The sequence below is a fragment of the Zophobas morio genome, unplaced genomic scaffold, assembly GCF_036711695.1.
Source record: "Zophobas morio isolate AGI-343-1 ecotype UQ-CSIRO unplaced genomic scaffold, CSIRO_AGI_Zmor_V1 ptg000005l, whole genome shotgun sequence".
Lineage (NCBI taxonomy): Eukaryota > Metazoa > Arthropoda > Insecta > Coleoptera > Tenebrionidae > Zophobas > Zophobas morio.
In genome coordinates, this window is record NW_026972110.1 from 2792038 (window position 1) to 2810963 (window position 18926).

Here is an 18926-nt window from a genome sequence, read left to right on the forward strand (position 1 = left end):
ATTGTTTACAGGAACAATTTCAATGTGTATTTGTTTATAAGGTGTTAGTACAGAAATTTTGAGGTCTCGTGAACTGCAAAAAGTTTTGAATTTCCTAACTGTTTTTTTTTTTGTGTATAACGGTATTCAAGTTAAATATGTTGCCACTCTCAATACATATTTTCAGACTGTAAACACAATCATTGTCTCCTGCCTTTTCCTTGCGTCCTTGTTTTCCACTGGTTAAATAGCAAAGTCTTTTAAAAGACCCCGTCTAGTGCATTCGCAAGTGAAGCACCGTTTTTGAGGGTAATTATGTTTTACCAAACATTTCTTTTGCAGAATATTTTAGTTAGTTTAGTAGTTGAACACCACTGAGAGAGTGATCCATAGTCGAGAAATAATTAAAGCGACAGAAGGACGCAAGACTTCCAGCTCAAGAAACAGGCATTTTGCTAACTGAATTCATCGAGCAAATCATTTGTCAGATCATGCACGTTACATAATGATATAGTTTTATAACTCTTCCAGGTCGTTGAATCCCGCTTCCGATCAACTTGCGATTCGCAAGATTCAAAAATTTGTTTACACCACGTACAATGCAAAAAAGTGTACCTCAGCCGGATGAAGCGTGTCCACATTAGAATATACTAGACAATAATACCAACTCACCTATCTCCCAAATGTTGCGGGCTTGGTATTTTGTTCCTGTAAACACTGAGATTCTGATAAAATCCCCCATCCTGTTGCAGTAGGTTATGCGTAGACCTGCTACGCAAATTGGCTGGGTTTGTGGATGGACCATTGGAAGGTGTCGTTGTGGCGCTGTTGGTGTTAATACTATTATTGGACGAAGTTCGGCTATAACCCGGGTTAAACACATCGTGTGGATTCCGAGATTGTTCAGAGTTTGGTGATATGTGATGAAGTGCTGGGACAGATTTCGAAGAAGGGATGGTGCGCTCTGAATCCACCCTCGATGGCAAATCTCGCTCAGACATGCGTCGAGGACCTAAGCAAAAATTAAATATTTAAATCTATAATGTCACAATAACCCGATAACATTGAAATAAAAGTTCCATGGAAATAAACAAAAATGTTGCATCAAAATTAAAACAACATAATCGCGTCTAAACTAGAAAATAAAGTCGTGCGCAACATTGAATGCCATTATCTTACAATCAAAAGCGCCAACTTGGTTATCCTTTAATGCAGCTAACCTAGCAGCGTAATCCTGTTCGATGTCCACGCAGCTCTGCGTCTTCCTGGCGGCCTCAGAACAACTCTTCAAAATCGGACAATTTTTTTTCGCATAGCGACAACATTTTCGTACAGTTTTTCGATTTTTGATGTCAGAACAACTTTTCCAGGTTTTCGGAATGTATTTTTTCTTCAGTACGATGATTTTTGGACTCTTCTTAGGTGATCTATTGAAAGTTTCACCGTAGTTTTTGTTTTTTTGATTATTTCTAAAAAAACTACTACGTCTAGTTACTACATAAGAATCTGGAAATTTTTTGTACACGTTAGACTTTTTCTGTAAATGCGTTAATCTTTCCAAACTATCGCATCTAACTAATTGACTGTTGAAGGATTTTGGTTCTATGATTTCACTGTGCCGTCTACTACTTGGGCCCAAGTTTGGTGTTTTTTGTAAATTATATTGTAAATTGTGTATGTTATTAAGACACTCGGTTTCCTGTAAACGTTCTTTGCTACTCTTCAAAATACCTTTTGGTTTAGTAACTTTATGTTCTATTGGAGCACTTAAATCTTGTTCGTTGGTTTCGCACTTACTAGCAAATTCTTCATTGAAGATACAGTTTCTAAACTGACACTTGTGCAAAAAATCACGTTCGATAATCTTTTTCTTATCTTTAATATCATTATCTGAACTATATTTGGTAATAAAGATGACATCATTTTCCTTGGTTTTTTTGTTTGGAGATAAATTTGGTTCAGAACAAAACTTTACACTACTCGAGCGTAAATTACCATTCAAAATTGATTTTTCAGATTTTTCAATGTTTTCTTTTTCTAAATGATCAGAAGATCTTGAAAATCTGAAGTTAAAATCACTTTTAGAGTCTGATCCATTCAAACTCCAGTCACGCAATAATTTCAATACCTCCAGTCGTTCATACTCTGTAAGTTTATTAGTTAACTTCTCTTCACTCACGCTTTTACTACCATTTCCAAAAGGTTCGCTTTTATTTAAATCGGGAAAACTTATTGCTTTAGTTTCTAAACTACTAGAAAGACTGTCGACTTGTCCGTGGCGAACTTCATCTGGCGATTTCCAGTTTTTATGTTTGATCGGAGTGTCTGGATCTATGTGACTTAAATCTAGATTAGATTCGTGTACGCCGCTGTTAATGCTGGAGGTGGAACTCGACAAATCCTGCATAGAAGATGAGTACAGTCTCTGTTGTCGACATTTTTTTGCACTAATACTGAGAAACTTATCCGTATCTGAGACTTGATCGATATCGACGTATGGATTTTCATGAACATCTATCGAGTAACTTTTCTGCTGAACGAAACTGTTTGCTTTCTCTTTCCATGACTTGTTATTAATACGCGAATCTGCGTCAAAATCTTCGACTTTTTTCATTTCGAAATTTGTGCCGGATTCGTCATAGCCCAAAATAATATTTTTAGGAGATGGTTCTGAAAAATCAGTAACTTGTAAATTGAAAACCGGTTCACATTCCACTTCTATTCGAGGTATCGTAAGTTTTCTCGATTCTTTTTTGTATAAAGTGTCGTCCGAGTTGAAAAACACATTATTTTTTGGTTTGGTGGCTGGTGGTGTAAACAAGCGGCAATTATTCAGGCTGTTGAGAGACTCTTGAGAACTTTGCAGCCCGTAATAAGATTCACCGTAGAAATCCCCAGCTGCATGTACAAAAATGTAAAAACCTCAGATAAGGAAACATGTATGCTGAATTTGTGGACTCGCGTAATTAAGTACTAACTGTATGGTAATACATTATTGTAAATATTGCAGACCATAACTAACTCCACATTTGCTACCGTGTTAGGTGCAACCATTATTAACATTCGCTTCTTTGAAAAAAAATCTAATTATATATTACAACTACTTTTTTGAATAACATATCAACTTGTACTATAAATTAACTTCGGATATAGCGTTTCAAAAAAGGACGTTAAAACACAAACAAATTGTTCAATTATTTATTTTTAATTCACGAACTAGCGATTACTAAACCGAGCAAGATAAACATATTTATCAAATTTATATTTATATAATCATTCTATTGAAAGTAAAAATGATTTAGACTGTTTTATGTGCAGACACCAGAAAAACACACACTTATGATTCTTATTTACATATTTGGACATCGCAAAAATGCAAAATTTTACCGTTACTTCCAGCGAAGGTATTATTTACGACTATTAACTTACAACATATCACATGATTATAAATGAAAAATTTAGAAAAACTGTTGGCTAAAATGTTAAATATTCTTATCGAACGCCCTCGTTTCTGTACCTATTTTAATTATACTTCCAAATAAGATTCGTTATTCAAGAGAATTGTAAAGCAGTTGAATAAATACGAATGTAGGCGACTTAATTAGTGCATAAACGAATTTGTAATATTCATGAATGCGGGCATAAGAATCACGCTCAGATTTATTTCAACAAGACGAACACTTTTTCTATATAAAATTTAAAATTTTCAGCACGGCACCAATGACATTTCGAAATGTTGAACACTGATATTCTCTGCCCACTGAAAGTAAACTACGCAGACTGTAAATTGTAAATATTTAAAAAAACTGGTTGCAAATGGCATCTGACCTGGTATTTAACAAGCAGCAATTACAAAATATTCTGCGCACCAAAAATAGCAATTAAAACAAAGCTGAACTTCATTTATTATAGTTACTTAATATATATATATATATATATACAGACGTCAACTCTCAATGGTTGTCTGCTTTTTACAGTTTTCAAATATAGACACATTTAGCTTTACTACGAAAAACTTTAGCAACAATATACAGCTATTAATATACCATAAGAAGCAGGACAGTCGTTTATGACGTAATTGAATCCACAATAATGGTCAAGTCAACATTATACTCAAGTAATGAAATAAATATGTAGTAAATATAATTGTGAAGTGTCGTAACGGAGAGTATTTGTACTTCCAAACGGAGTGAAACATTTTTTTGGGGAGGTAATACTATTCATCCACATGCAGCTTGTATTTACAGCGCACGGAATATTTTAATACGCATTCAAATTAAACCTGTAGCAAATTCGACTGAGCTCATTAATTATTATTATCGTCATTAATTTTCTGAACAAGATGAAATGATATATTTTGGTTAATATTTTGTTTCCAAGTCTGTGATTAATATCACATAAAAACAATATCTCAAACTTTTTTCAGCTACCTATAAAAAATATTTAGGTACAGATTTCAAACGAAATTACTTAACGCATAGGAAGACGCGTCTCCTTTTGTCACGTAAGCACACGCGTTGGTGAATTTGACCCACAGCAGTTAAAGGTACATTTCAGAGGTTTTAATTAACAAAAATAAACAAGATAAAATGTTTTAATGCTGTTGTAACTAATTTATAAATCTTTCGTAAATTAGAGTTTTTCTTTTAAAAAAATTGTCTATGGAATGTGACAAAACTCGACGCTGATCCTTTTTCGTATGCATTTATCAAAAACCTTGAACATATGTGCCTATTCTTTTAGCACATTTTATATAAAATCCCAAGCAAAGAGCGAAAGTATGCATCAGTGTGTACCTTTTTTGCAAATATGGAAAAATTGAAATTAAATTCCCAATAGTAGTATCCGCTCGATGCTTACGGATGAACTGCACAAAAAGAACTCATCTTCGAAACAAGTATTTGGTATGAGCCAAAGTAGGCAAGACAAATCTAGGAATTCATGAAAGGGCACGCCAAAATATAGGACACGGGTATTTTAACCACGCGCGTGCTTACGGGTTAAGTAACGGTCTATTTTCTAGACAGTATGAATAGTTGAATTTTTGTTAGCGTTTTGCCATTCTCATTTTTCAAGAAAATAAATGATAAATAAAGTACGTTTGAGTATCAAAGTAATCGGTTCGAAGGTTTTGAGAGTATATGTCAAATCAACAGCAGACAAACAGATGGAAACACCACATCTGGATTTTTGTTTTTCGCTAGTTGTGAAACATTAATAAGATATGAAATTAGACATTTGGCAAAATGATTCTATCACAATACTTTTCTTCGTTACCGCTTAAGAATGAATGTCATTCAGTTTAGTAGCGGCTGATTAGAACAACTTTTCATTTATTTCAGGACTGCAATCCATCATAAACAACTTTCGCCTTCATTTTACATAGTTTTATTACATTTACGTACAAATATTTTATATGCCATAACTCACCTCGATGAGGAGTCGGACTTGGCTGTTGAAGCAGTGTAGCAAGCCCATGGTATACAGCGCCACCTTTCGCAACTTCTAAAGTCACAACACTGCCAGTCCTTACAAGAAACTCTGCCGCTTTTTCTTGTGTAATACCCAATAAAGACTGTCCATCAACTGACAGAAGCTGATCGCCAGCGGCTAGCCGACCGTCTCGATCCGCGGCACCACCTGGTACTACCGACTTTATGTAAATGCCCAAACGTTCTTGCCCAGCTCCTTTCGCCGCAACTATCGACAAACCCATTCCACCACCGGCTTTATGCAACCTTATAACCTGCACCTATTATTAAATAAAAGAAAAGTTAAGTTCTTGAAATAATTTTAAAAATTAGCAAATTACTTCTGGTTGGGTTGTACTTAGTGCGCTTGGTGGTCTTGGAGCTGACATGTAAACGGTCCAGTGCCCAGAACTCGTAGGTTGTGCCGCTAAACGACACAAGCCTGACGCTTGTAGAGGATGCAAGAAATCGGCAAGGCCAGGAGGAACTCCTTGTACCACATCACAACTGAAACCATCATCTGGTAGTAATAACTGCAATGGCGGTGCTGGATCCTCGTAAAGCGTGACTTCTCGACCTTCGGCTCTTGCTAATTCGTCGGCTACACTTTCTGCGGCTTTTGCTGCTTGCTCCAGAAGAGCAGGCGGCGCTAGCTTCTCTCCTGGTTCAGCTGGATAAAAATAACTTGTACATATAATTTGAGGAATGTAATAGACGATTACCTTTATACTGCCGTAGCAAGGCGCCTAATTGCATAGAATTTAATTTAAAGCACGCCGATGACAAATTAGCTAATTCCTCTGGAGTATATTTAGGCGCTTGCATCAAATGCGCACACTGGACAATTTTGGCGAGATGACATTCTGCGGCCAATTCCAATCCCTGTGATTCAGCCCACGCTTGTAAATTTCTCAGTCTATTAAAAAGTTTGTTTCCAAAAGTTCTCGTGCACAAATTACTGTTACTAATAACATTCGCTAACGCTTTCGCCGAAATCCAATGGAAAAGTTGCGAAAACAACTGTATCGTCAAAGCTGCATTTACTCGACATTTTCTCAGTAAATTCATAGCACCACTTAAAATATTTATAACTTCTCTGGGATGATCATCTCCAGCTACAGACATTAGGTGAGCCATAGCTGAATTCAATTCGTCTGTTAAACACGCAACTAAATTTTTGAAAGCCAACTGAACTGCGTCTGCAAGCGTATCCTGAGCTTGTATTGAGAAAGCACTCACATGCCTATCTGACTTGAGGAAGTGTAAAAGTTCGCTAGCGTTCGCTAACCAGAACGCCTGAGAGGTACTTTCGGTACTTCTGTCTTGCACAGTATGCCTAATTAACATTGCCGCATGTTGAAGTAAGACGGTGAGTTTATGGGCACGTTCCGTTGGTGTTAGTTCTGGTCGATAATGAGTTGATGCTCGGTAACGAGCACAAAGATATAAGGTGTAGGCTGGCGCTAGCCGAAATGTTGGTGTTGTTACATCCAAATGGGTGATCACTCGAGCCAAAAATTGTTCCTGAGGTTCTTCGGGAAATTCGAGTACTGCTGGAAGAATTGGATCTTGGCCTCGGGGATATCTGTCCATTCCACTCAGCCTATATGAAGAAAAATAAAATAACAAAGTTACAGGATTGTTGCCGTTTACAGAGCATTAATCGTGTTATTATATCGCAGTATTTTGAAACCATAGATGATATACTACAAAGGTACTTTGTACTAAACTCCATGATCGTTTCGATAAATGATTATGTCCTCACTATGCACACTCTTGTTATTTTGATTTGACATCTGAATAATAAAACTTTTAGGTAAACTTCTTAACTTATTAATTTCTGTTACTAGAGAAGTGAAATTTGCAGGAACAAAATGAATGTCCAAGATAAGTTTTATGCAACTAAAACCTTCATTATTAGTTTTCAACCGCAAAACTAAACATATTTTTCTTCACTTGACCTTGTTTACTGCTATCTGTGTCCTGCTAAAATATAAGGGTAATATATAACCTAAAAAGGGGGTACAAAGTAGTCTCTAATGTCACATGACGCATCAATTACAAGGTTTTTAAATATTATTGTGGTTACTGGACAGCTACAAAATAACCTAAAAATGCCCCCAAACCAAGATAAAAGAACAAAAGTTACTCTAGAAGATAAACTGCTCATGATTACAACTAGAATCATTGGCAACTTGTTAAAAATATCCAGAAGAGGAAGAACATTATCCGATCATGTCATTAAAAAATGTATCTAAAAATATAGCCAAGCCTGCAATTTATTTCCATCTAATTTCATTGTGGTAGCAATTCAAGTATTAATTAAGATAAAAGTAATTTGATGTTTAATACATACGTGTATTTCGTGGTATTATTTTTTTTTTATTCAATTTTACAAAAAAATCCTAACTACACTTTCCGAATGAAAAAAATTAAGCAGTGAAATATTATTTTGAATCTGCTACGATTAATACTCCTACTGGATTTCTCGTACAGTGTTAAGAATTCGTAATTATTTGGATGAATGAAATTTAAAACAACACAGTTAAAAAAAGAAAAATTGCATAGTACGATAAGAGAAAATCGGTAGAGGTGTTTCAAATTAAATGTGAACTATTGTCAATTAAAAAAAAACGGCTAATAAATTTCACTGGCATAAAACGGCGTGAAGCAGCTAAATTGTACGTGTAATTGGCGAAGCTAAATGAATGCCCTTCATGAAGGTATGATAGGGATACTAATTCATAATCGGTAATATCCGTAACATTTACTTTAAGAATGCCAGTAGAAACTGGCCATAATTATGTGCCAGTTTCTACTGCAAAAATGTAATTCCATTTATTAAAATGTCACTGGATCAGTTTAAATTTACATATGGTCCAAATACAAGTTTATTGTTACAATTGAATCATATTTGAAAAACTCTGGTACAGCTTTTCAAGTAAGTATGTAGGCCTATTGGAAATATATTTCAAAGTAGTAACTACTTAAAAATGCAAATAAAGTATTCTATCCGTAAAAATGTCTATGATGTCACAACGTAAAAGTCAATGACATCACAAACAAACAAGCAATGTGAAAAAACTTAAAGGAATAGTCGGGTATTATTTTGAATGTACAGCAGTATTTAAAATGTGACAATTCTAAATTAGCGAACACTAACAAGCAGAATGGCTATCTTTGTCCAAGTTTGGTTAATACATACTTACTACAAACTTATTAAACCGCTACTTTCAATATGGTAATTTTGTGCGTCTAAACAAAAACCTGATTACAATCTGAATTAATTGCATCAAAAATGTGATATTGTGTGATACAATTTAAAATTGTTATAAGTCAGTAATTTAAGTAAATAACCTTTCATACTGAACTCTTATGCGATTTTTAAGAATGTGTAGTTCTTACATACAGGCCACAGAACAGACTACAGGCACAGAATTTGAATTGTCCACCGCCGGTACCGTGTTAAGAAAATTTCTTTCCCGATATGAGACGCAAATCTGTCTCTCAAAGCAAATGAAATCATGACTTCTGAAATAATCAGAAAAAATCAGTTTTCATAACAAATACTAGTCACTGTTTCAAAAACAGAACTCTTTACAATCTGTGAATTAAAATGCTAAGTAAAGTTGCTACAATCACAAATACATATATGTAGTAACTTCCAAAAATAATTACTTTCCCATATTATGTCTATGTAAAAAATTGCTGTCTTTCGAAATTTCACATACGCAGGTCAAGTACAGGTAATCTGAAATATCACCTACACAAAGCACACAATTCAATGAATAATGTAACAACGCAAAACACGGTAATTTTTTCGGTGCAATTGGGACCAACCATCAATGTTAAAACGAAACACATCTTGCAATGCAGTTACACGAACAAATCTAAATAAAAGAATGATGAAAAGCACACATACTACTGACCTATTTTCGGAAGAAGATCCCAACGACCTGTTATCCTCTCTGGCCCCACTAGCTGTAGAAATTGTTTCAACGTTTCCTTCTAAATCAAATGTCGTTTCTATGTTTTCTCTGGATGGTTCGGTTGGACTCAGCGCGCGAGGTGATCGGCTATATGTTTGCACAAAGCAACTTAAAAACATGAAGCGACAAAAAAAAAAAAAGAAAAAGCGTTGCGCATGCATTAAAAAACAGATCAACCCACCTATCGTATATCCTAGCGTTATCCATTACAGCCGGATGCCTCATCCTGTCTTCATTAACTGGATCTAAAAATCGATACGTGTTACTGTTGCCAAATTTAACAAGACTTCCATGATTTAAGATCGTCGTTTGATGGATTCGTTGTCCGTTAACGTATGTATGGGCGTCCGCATGACAAGGTGTTAACGACGTAACCCCATCTGCGTTGGTGATGACACAATGACGTGGTTGTATGTGAGGGCCGTAGAGTTGAAGTGCTATACCATTTGCTGATCCAACCTGAGCATGCAAGAAAATACATATTTTACTGTTTACTGTAGATAACCAGCAACATATTGTCGATTTTATTGCATTTAGATAAAATATTATATATCAAGTGCGTGAAGTTATTGTTTTTGGTCGGAGGTGCAAGGACTGAATCTTAAATATTTATCGATGGTTGTAACATCTTAAAGGTCAAAAATGCTAGTCCCTTTCCAAGCACACAGACAATTTTTGTATGATGAAAGGCTTATGAACTAGTTTTAGTTTGTTTTGTCAATAATAAGTATTTTATTTTACTGTCTCTACGGTGCATATGAATTTGTTTCTTAAGTCTGCGATAAAATATATTGTTCTTTCTATATAAAGTACATCGTCAATGGTAATAGCACCTACAACATTCTTTCCACAGACAACTGGCCACCAGAAATAATATTGGATAGAAAATTACCAAAAGGCATTATTTTAAAGAAATTTAGATACAACACTTTTAAAACGTAGTTTTAAAATCTTGCACCTTTGTCGCTCGGATTTAAACTACTGTTTAGCTTTTAAAATTATCTATAAAGCACTAGTCGTCTTAATAGCTATAATTTATACATTCTAGTAATCATGTGGTTAATAAATACTGCAATAATACCACGCTAAATCTAAGTTAGTAAAAACTATATGCACAAGGACATATACTAATATCCTACATTAGAAGACAAAAAAGTAATTTGAAATTGCAAAGAACACCAAATTGTAGTCTACTGCCCGTATCAACAAAGTTAAAATTGCTGTTTTGTAACTTTAATTCATTTGAACTCCAAGCACGTAGATGCAATACATATAGCTACAATTTTTACGAAAAATGTAACTTTGAATTTCTTTCCAACTCATTCAATTATTCGTTGAGTAAAATTATTTATGTTATTGTGCAGCATCAAAAACGTCATAAAAAAGTGGCAATTCACCCGATGGATTCGATTACTATACTTCCTTTGCTTACGCTCGGCAAGTAAAAATATTGCCAACAATAAAAACCAAATATCGGGAACAATATCCCAATCCACTGGTATCCAAGCATTAAGGGTTTGTTATTTGGGAATTACTAATACTTTTTTTTAATACGTATATACTTATCGTTATATTTATATGTATACACAAACTTTAACCACGAGTTCATCGAGTTTCAAGAATGTCACAGTTGTTGCGAAATAACGAACAGCTCCATAAATACTGGGTGACTATTTAGTATTTTCAGATAGGTAGAGATGACATCAGCAATTTTCTTGTCATTCAGATGCATTCTTGTAATTACTAAAACTTAAAGACTGCCGGCCTTATAAAAGATGGCGTGAAATATTTAAAAAGCCAAAAACACATCTCACGTGCTTGTCATCTTATAAATTTGTTAAATAGTTATGTTCAAATTTAAGAGCAAATAAAATCAGATACCATCATGACCAGAAAATCTTGGACATCAATGTCATTTCACTGTCACAAACTGTTAACTGTTGTGCTTTTCTAGTTTTATCATTTTTGACATTGCGCATATGCCGACAATGGATGCAACGTCAAAGTGACAAGGCATAGACCACATCAAAATTTTCAAAATGACAAAAAAAATTATGTCCAAGATTTTCTGGCCGCGACTGTATGGGATATCGAAAATCGTTGTCGCGAGATTAAGTTTTTTTTTGGAAATACACTGAACTTCAATGATCTTTGCGAAAACTATCTGTTTATATACCCTGATGAGACCTAGATTTATGAAAATGGTTCAATGATCAAGATGTGGTGGGTTTTTATAACTAGTTATTCCAGCTCTGGATAATTGGCAAAGAAAATGTGTGGTGGTTATGCATAATGCACCATATCATTCAATGATTATCAATAAACTACCCACATTTTCTAGTAAAAATCCCAGATGGAGATGGTTGACTAATAATAAAATTGTTTATGACCAAAAAAAGCAGTTATGGAATCGCGTTATCACCCGATGGTAAAACTAGAGTTTGCAATTTATGGCTGAAAGAAAAAAATCTTGTTTGTAAAATCGTTTCAAAAAAAGTCATTTATACAATAATTTGCGGGCGTAAATAGTGCCTTTTGCCGCCTAAAGCTGAAAAAACAAAACTTGAAACTGCTATTTTAATTTGAAATTACAAACAATTAGCCAATTAAAATACCTAATAAATAATTACAATTAGAATTTCTGCGACTCCTCTTTGAAATAAACAAATAAAACGCTTTAATTAAACTGGCGGTCAGCAATGTTTTTCTGGGTGCACCATAGCAAAAATTCACTGAAAGTTTTTTCATCGATTTTCTTGACTATCGTGTTACAGATTTTGCTTCTTCGGCTAAAATAGCTATTTCTTCTTGTTTTCCGTTTTCGGAAATATTTTTATCGCACATTTAACTTCTTAGTGAAACACGTCAATTGTTAATAGGGTTTTAAATGTTTTTTGCATCACATTGGCAACCAACAACATAACTTGATTTTTGAAAACGAATTGTGCCATTTATTTTTTTTTTTAAGCTTTATGGTGGATTTAAGCGATTCTACAAAAAATCTTATTTGTATTTCGGGCGTGAACGAAGGGCTTATAAATTCGCCGCGGGCCAAAATCGCCTTCATCGCGCCCTTAATACAAAAAGAACTATTGCACTGTGAATAACTAATTCATGTGGACTGGAAGAAGTAAATTAATGGGAGCTACGTATGTGGACAATATTCCACTCGTGGTTGTAAATTTGGTGGAATCAGATTCTGATGACTCAGAATTTGAATTTGCAGACGAATTGGATTAATTTATTCAAATGTTCCTATAATGTAGTCAATACACCACTTATTTTTTAATTTTGTGCCGGTTTGAGTGTTCTTGCTAATAAATTATACATATATATAATTTCATAAATAGAAATTATACATGAGAAACAGAACATGCATTAGGGTAATAAAAACTAAACGTCTTTCAATAATTACTATTATTACATACTACTGAATAGTTAGATCTTTGCCATTTGTAAATAAAAAATAGTTCTCAATTTCAAACTACAATAACTTTTGTTTACTTTAAAATATAAATTACTGACATTTTATAGAAAATTAATTATTCTACTTGACACTTCAAAGCCGGTTTTAAATTAGAACAATTGTGTTCATAATTACATACCTCAAAAAATAAAGTTACTAGATTTATATAGGAATTTCTAGCCATCTAAAATGGATAATATTAAGGATTGGCGTAAATTGTCTAAATTAGTGGCAGCAATGTTAACATATTAGTTCACAGTTGTCAATTTTGAAATGATCACACCTAACCAAACTTCCTACATTAGTAAGGTCGCGAATAGTAGGCGACCGGTGATACCATTTCTTGCAGGGGAAACGGAGACTGTGAAGTCTGAGTAGGTTACTTACTAAGCTTTCCGTGTTTCGCATAGTTGTATAATTAGAAAATTACATACAAATTTCAATTTGAAATGAAATGTTTATGAGTATTGTGTATTCATTTTTTATTAATTCATTACTGTTAACTCAAATATATCTGAAAAATAGTATTTCATATAACCGCCAATTTGAGGATGTCACAGTAGGACTAGCGGTCTTTAAAACTGCATCCGAAGGGAGTGGACATACGCAGACATTACTAATATAGGGACATCTAATAACAAGCGTGATTAGAAAATGGCAGCCACCATGGAGGAAGGAATATAGTTATTATATTCATTCGTCCATGGCAGCTACTGAATTGGTGCTTTAATTTCAATTTAACAATTACGCTAGGTCATCATAACATTCTAAATACATAAAATACAAATATTAGTATTAACTAGGTATGTACAGGGTGAGTCCCCTAGAAAGGGATACCTCGAATAACTTCATTTATTAGCTAAAAGTAATGATATTAAATTTACAAACGGAGAATAATAGCCTGCGTCCATACATAAATTCACTGCTTAAAAAAAAACAGCGGAAAAAAGTAGATATTTTGCAGAAATACGAGCACTATTTAATTTTTTTCATTTTCAGATTCTAGTTTTTTACTTCAAAAAATGTTGGATTCAATTATTCAGAAAAACATAAAAAATGAAATAATTTCATGAGTTTCAAAAATATGTAGATGCTTCATTACTTACGTAAAAAGGTGTTTCGAAAACAAAGTGTAGAAAATATTACCTTACGAAAGCGAATCAAACGTATCAAAAGTAATAAATATTTAACTCTGCACAGGTTTTTTTTTCAATTTTGCAGTAAAATAAAAATTCAGATAAAAAAATTAACGATTTTTTTAGTGTTTTGCTTTCTATCAATCATTCCATGTTAATGAAATGATGCATGTACAGAAGCCATCCGTCTTTACTTATGAATAGGGATGTACCGACTAGTGGCCGACCAGTCGGATAGGGCGGACGCCAACTGGGCACCAACTAATCGCAGGTAAATTTTGCGGGTAGTTACGATAGGCCAACTCGGCACCGAGCCCCAAATAAAGATCGGTGAACTCGGCACTAGAGCAGCAGGTATGATAACAAGGGTTAATCCGCCCACTCCCCGAGACACCTTCCCTCTAGTCAAATCGTTATGTGCAAATAAATAACACAAGTCTCCAAATTTAACTTTTGAAAATTTGTTTTTGTTCTGATGGCTGTCTTGGGTAGTTTTTTTAGCGTTGATTACGTCTATGATATCTGTTTGTCGCTTTCACGTAAGCTTTATTTGTAAAACAAGATTAAAAGTGAATTTTTTAAGTAGTATAAGAATATTATAGAAATACTGTAATAGATTTTTTTCATAATCTGAATACAAAAATTTATTGGATGAGGTGATTTTTCTGTTAACAGGACTGCTACTACCGGTTCATTCATGAACTACCTGAAGCGGGTGGTTGGTGTCGAGTTGGCCTATCGTCAAAGGGTAGTTTTTAAAATTACCTGAAATTGCTGGTGCCGAATTGGCGTGTTTATTTTATGACGGATTAGGCTTGGTGCCGAGTTCACCTGTACCCGTCGGATAAGCCGACTATTCGGCCGTTTTTCATCGTCGGCTGCAGTCGGCGACTAATCGGCTAAACAGCCGATCGGTCGGCTTTTTTTATTAAAATTAAAATAGTATATAAAACAATTAAACCCGGTTTACGGAACCTCAATTAAATATTTAATTGCGATTTAATTTTTAACCCCGCGTTAAAGTATCATGTGACCGACTCTACGCCAATCAAACGTCCTTAATGACCTTGTTAAATGCGCGATCAACTTAAAGTCAGTTAAAATATTGTATAAACTGGCCCTAAATTGTGTTATTCTTTATTTTTGTTCTGAGTTACTAAAAAAAATTAAATGTTAAAATTATCCAAACAAATTTAACACATTTTTTGGAAAACAAAGGAACTTTAGTTATTCCTTTTATTAAATTAGAACAAACCTTTAAGGGAGCCAGAGAAATAGAAAAAAAAAAACACACTGTTTGTCGCATTTATAAACCGGTTTTAGCAAAGCCGAACAGTCGGCCGACTAGTCGGTTTTTACTGGCCGAACAATCGGCTAGTCGGTTAGTCGGCCAGACCTACAGTCGGTACATCTCTACTTATGAACTAAATTCTTAACATAGGTTCATAAACAAAAAAGTTATTCCAGGTGTCCCCTTTTAGCTAACTCACCCGGTACGTACGGCAAGCCAATTTTGTTTATAAATGAATAGTGACGTAGAATTATATCAGTAAGTATCCGAAAAAATAAAAAGAGAGACGTAAATAAATAGAGACATTTTTCTGTGAGATACAATTGATTCATCAGAACTATTGCCTGCCTAAGAAGCTATACGTCATCAGTTTTTAGAAAATGAGGTCCATTTTGAGTCGAGACTCATACAACGGATAATAATTACGACTTCACCGAAGATAAAACCAACGTTTGTTGTATAAACTATCTTTTTTCCTCTTTTTTCATTAAATTGTTCCTCAATACAGTTACACAAAATTAACAGTTTATATACAAAAAATGTGAATAAACCTGATTTGGATTTTTTTTACAATAACTTAAAAAAAAACAATCTAATTGCAGGAATATGATTGTAAGATAAGTAAGTTTAAATGGCAACCAAACTTTCAGCACTGTTGGAAAGCGATTTTCAAAGATATTTTGGTATTTAATTTATTTTGTCGCATTGTACTGAAAAAACATGATCTTAAAAAAGTTTCATAACAACGCATACCTACCTAAAAAATAAAAATTAAACTTCACTATTCATTGTATAAATCTGACAGTTTTCACGAATTGGTTAGGATTAAAAACTCTATATACAACTGCTCAAAACTGCTTATTAAACCACATTAGACGTTCTAAAATTAAATACGAAGCTCACCACTATCTTCATATAAAAGTATAAATAACAAACTATGTTTGGTATGTGGGTGCATGTTTCTGGTATCGACTAAAACAACGCCTTATGTACAAAAAATAACTTGATTATTGTTATTTGCGATAAAATACTTTTGCTTATAAATAACAAAATTACATATTCATTTGCAACTGTTTATATCTTAAAAATAATTATGTATAGATCTATGGTCTGTTGAATTTAATACGTTATTATTTTAATACGATTATACGCTCGATAGTACCGCACGCATTCAAAAACAGCTAATCGACTGTAACTTCATGTTGCAGATGTAACATTCTCACTGAAACATAATCCATGCAGCAGATCCATTGGTATGAAGAATGCCAGACGTGTGTACTTCCCTCAATATCATCAAACTGTAAGTTAATTTAGATAATTGAATAGTAATCTACAGGCTGAAAAGACTGAACGCTCCCAGCTGAGTTTAATGAATTTTAATTATAACGGCACGTTATGAATGCATACTGTTGACGGTGAAAACAACACGACGATAAGTGTGGTGATAAGCAACTGAACCCTGTGAAATACCAAAATATTGTTGATGTTATATTCTGATTAAAATTGATGAAAACTCTTTTATATCTGTTTCGTATTTAAATCTTTATACATAACAAAAAAGTTATTTAATTATCAATACAGTTCGATTGTAGAGTTACTTCCAATACCTGCAAGCTGTGACGTCTGTTATAACAAGGTCATAAATTTTAAAGAAGTTGGGTTTTAAAATAGAATGATCATTCCTTCTTTAAATAGATTATCAACAATTTGATGAATTATATGTTCATAAATTGCACTTGGCTCTAGTAACATAATAAATCTGTTTTATAATCTAAATTTCTATTTTGTTTCAACAAAATTATTTGCATACCACATTTTTATAAATTAAAAACAAAGAAGTCGTATCTGTAATAAAAATAAAAAATAAACTCATTAAAAAGCGACGTTTCCAGGATAATGAGATTCTTCTTAAAAAAAAGAAAGTTTTGTCTTAAGAGACGTTTCAGTCGACACAAATATTATACATATTTAAATACGTTAACTCCCTAATACTTTACGCATATATAAGTAATTTGCATTCCAAAGGGATAATAAAGTTGCATCCCATAGGGACATATCAACTAATTCATGTTACAAATATACCTGAACTATAATCGATAATTTCTTCACAGAAATTGATTTTACCATCACAGAATTATTCAGAAGTTATATTATATATATCGTTGTATTTTGATGCTGATTTGCTTTATACAGATATGTACATATTTTGTTTCATTTCTTTGTTGACTGAAGTTTAGCATTACGTTTTGGAAGTCTTGCACCACCTACCTTGGTGGCCCATGTAAAAGATAAAAACGAGTAAAATGTTGTTAGATAAATTGTAAAATTTTAATGTTCATATTTGATTCGTTTTATAACTTTTATATATTAAAACAAAGATAGTAGGTTATTAAACACTTACGGGAACATGCTATGCCATATGTTTCAAGTAGGAATTTTTTAATAACATTTTGTGATGTCATCTTGAACTTTTTTAATAGGAACAGTGTAATAGTAATAACAATAATACCGTGTTTCGAAAATTTCAGGAAAATGAGATAGTCCGTTTTTTGTTTTATCAATAAACGAAACTGCTTTTCTAAAAAAATAAATGGTCGAATGTTCTTTGGCAGAACTTCCCTCGCCTCCAAAATACAATCAAACAAATCCAGTTTTTTAGGGAAAACTCGTCGAAGATTATTTAAATAGAACTTCCCTTGTCCCTGAAGTATAAAACAACAGTACAGCTTTCTCAAAAAATGATAAAATCGTATTTTGTCTTTTTTTTTGTGATAACCCCTACAAGATATAATAAAGATACGTGTGTAATATTGAAGTAAAGTTAAAAAAACGTACTATGCGTATGTTTCACGTGAAATGTTCCATTACAAAATGTTGTGATGACGTCATCAACATTTTACCAAGGACGCATATATCAATTTGGATCGGCGTAATGTAATACTAATAACAATAATATTGCATTCCTTAATTTTTGGAAAATGGAGCGAGCCGTTCTTTATTTCAATAATAAAATGGCAGACCTATTTTTTCATACTCCAGATGTTAGGATGGACCCCGATTACAATACTTCCTTAGAACCGTTTTATACATCACAGAATTAGGCCGAAAATTACTCCCAACATTATTGATAAAAATTTTGCGTAACCCGCTACTACCTAACCTCACTAAAACATAAACAAATTGTCATGTTCTGAACAATGCGCACTTTACCATCAAAATACATATACTTAGAAAAAAAAATTTTTCTTGGCAAAATTATTTTGGTAGGCATTTTCGGAACAATTCTGTGGCGTGTAAAAAGGCCCGTAGCTTACGCTCGGAAAGTAAAAATGTCGTTCAATTAATATAAAATATGAAAGAAACACTGTATTCGGAGTACATCAGTGAAAACTTATTTAAACTACACATTATTTAAAATTTTCATTTTATGACTTCAATGTCCTGCATTATTTTAAAATATATTTATATAGGTAAGTATATAGGATTATGGGCAACAAACATCGCATACAGACATGAAATAGTATATTAAGTATTAATAAGGGTAAGGGCCGTTTACTCGCCGAAGAAAACGAAGGGAAGGGACGTCTCCAAGTT

The 18926-nt window shown here is 33.5% G+C and overlaps 1 protein-coding gene and 1 long non-coding RNA gene across 2 annotated transcripts in view; one reads left to right on the forward strand and one right to left on the reverse strand.

Moving 5' to 3' along the window:
* Cno (canoe) overlaps window positions 1–18926 on the reverse strand; it is a 76051-nt gene that overhangs the window by 7647 nt on the left and 49478 nt on the right. The window contains exons 8-14 of the mRNA XM_064045943.1: window positions 9621–9898; window positions 9380–9526; window positions 6173–7053; window positions 5792–6120; window positions 5410–5731; window positions 1159–2877; window positions 652–991 (exon numbers count right to left, since the gene is read on the reverse strand). Coding sequence (XP_063902013.1) covers window positions 652–991; window positions 1159–2877; window positions 5410–5731; window positions 5792–6120; window positions 6173–7053; window positions 9380–9526; window positions 9621–9898 — 4016 coding nt within the window. The remainder of the gene's footprint in view (window positions 1–651; window positions 992–1158; window positions 2878–5409; window positions 5732–5791; window positions 6121–6172; window positions 7054–9379; window positions 9527–9620; window positions 9899–18926) is intronic.
* On the forward strand, window positions 84–1076 carry LOC135121636 (uncharacterized). The gene is made up of 2 exons (XR_010279070.1): window positions 84–288; window positions 511–1076. It is a non-coding gene; the product is annotated as an uncharacterized LOC135121636 (long non-coding RNA).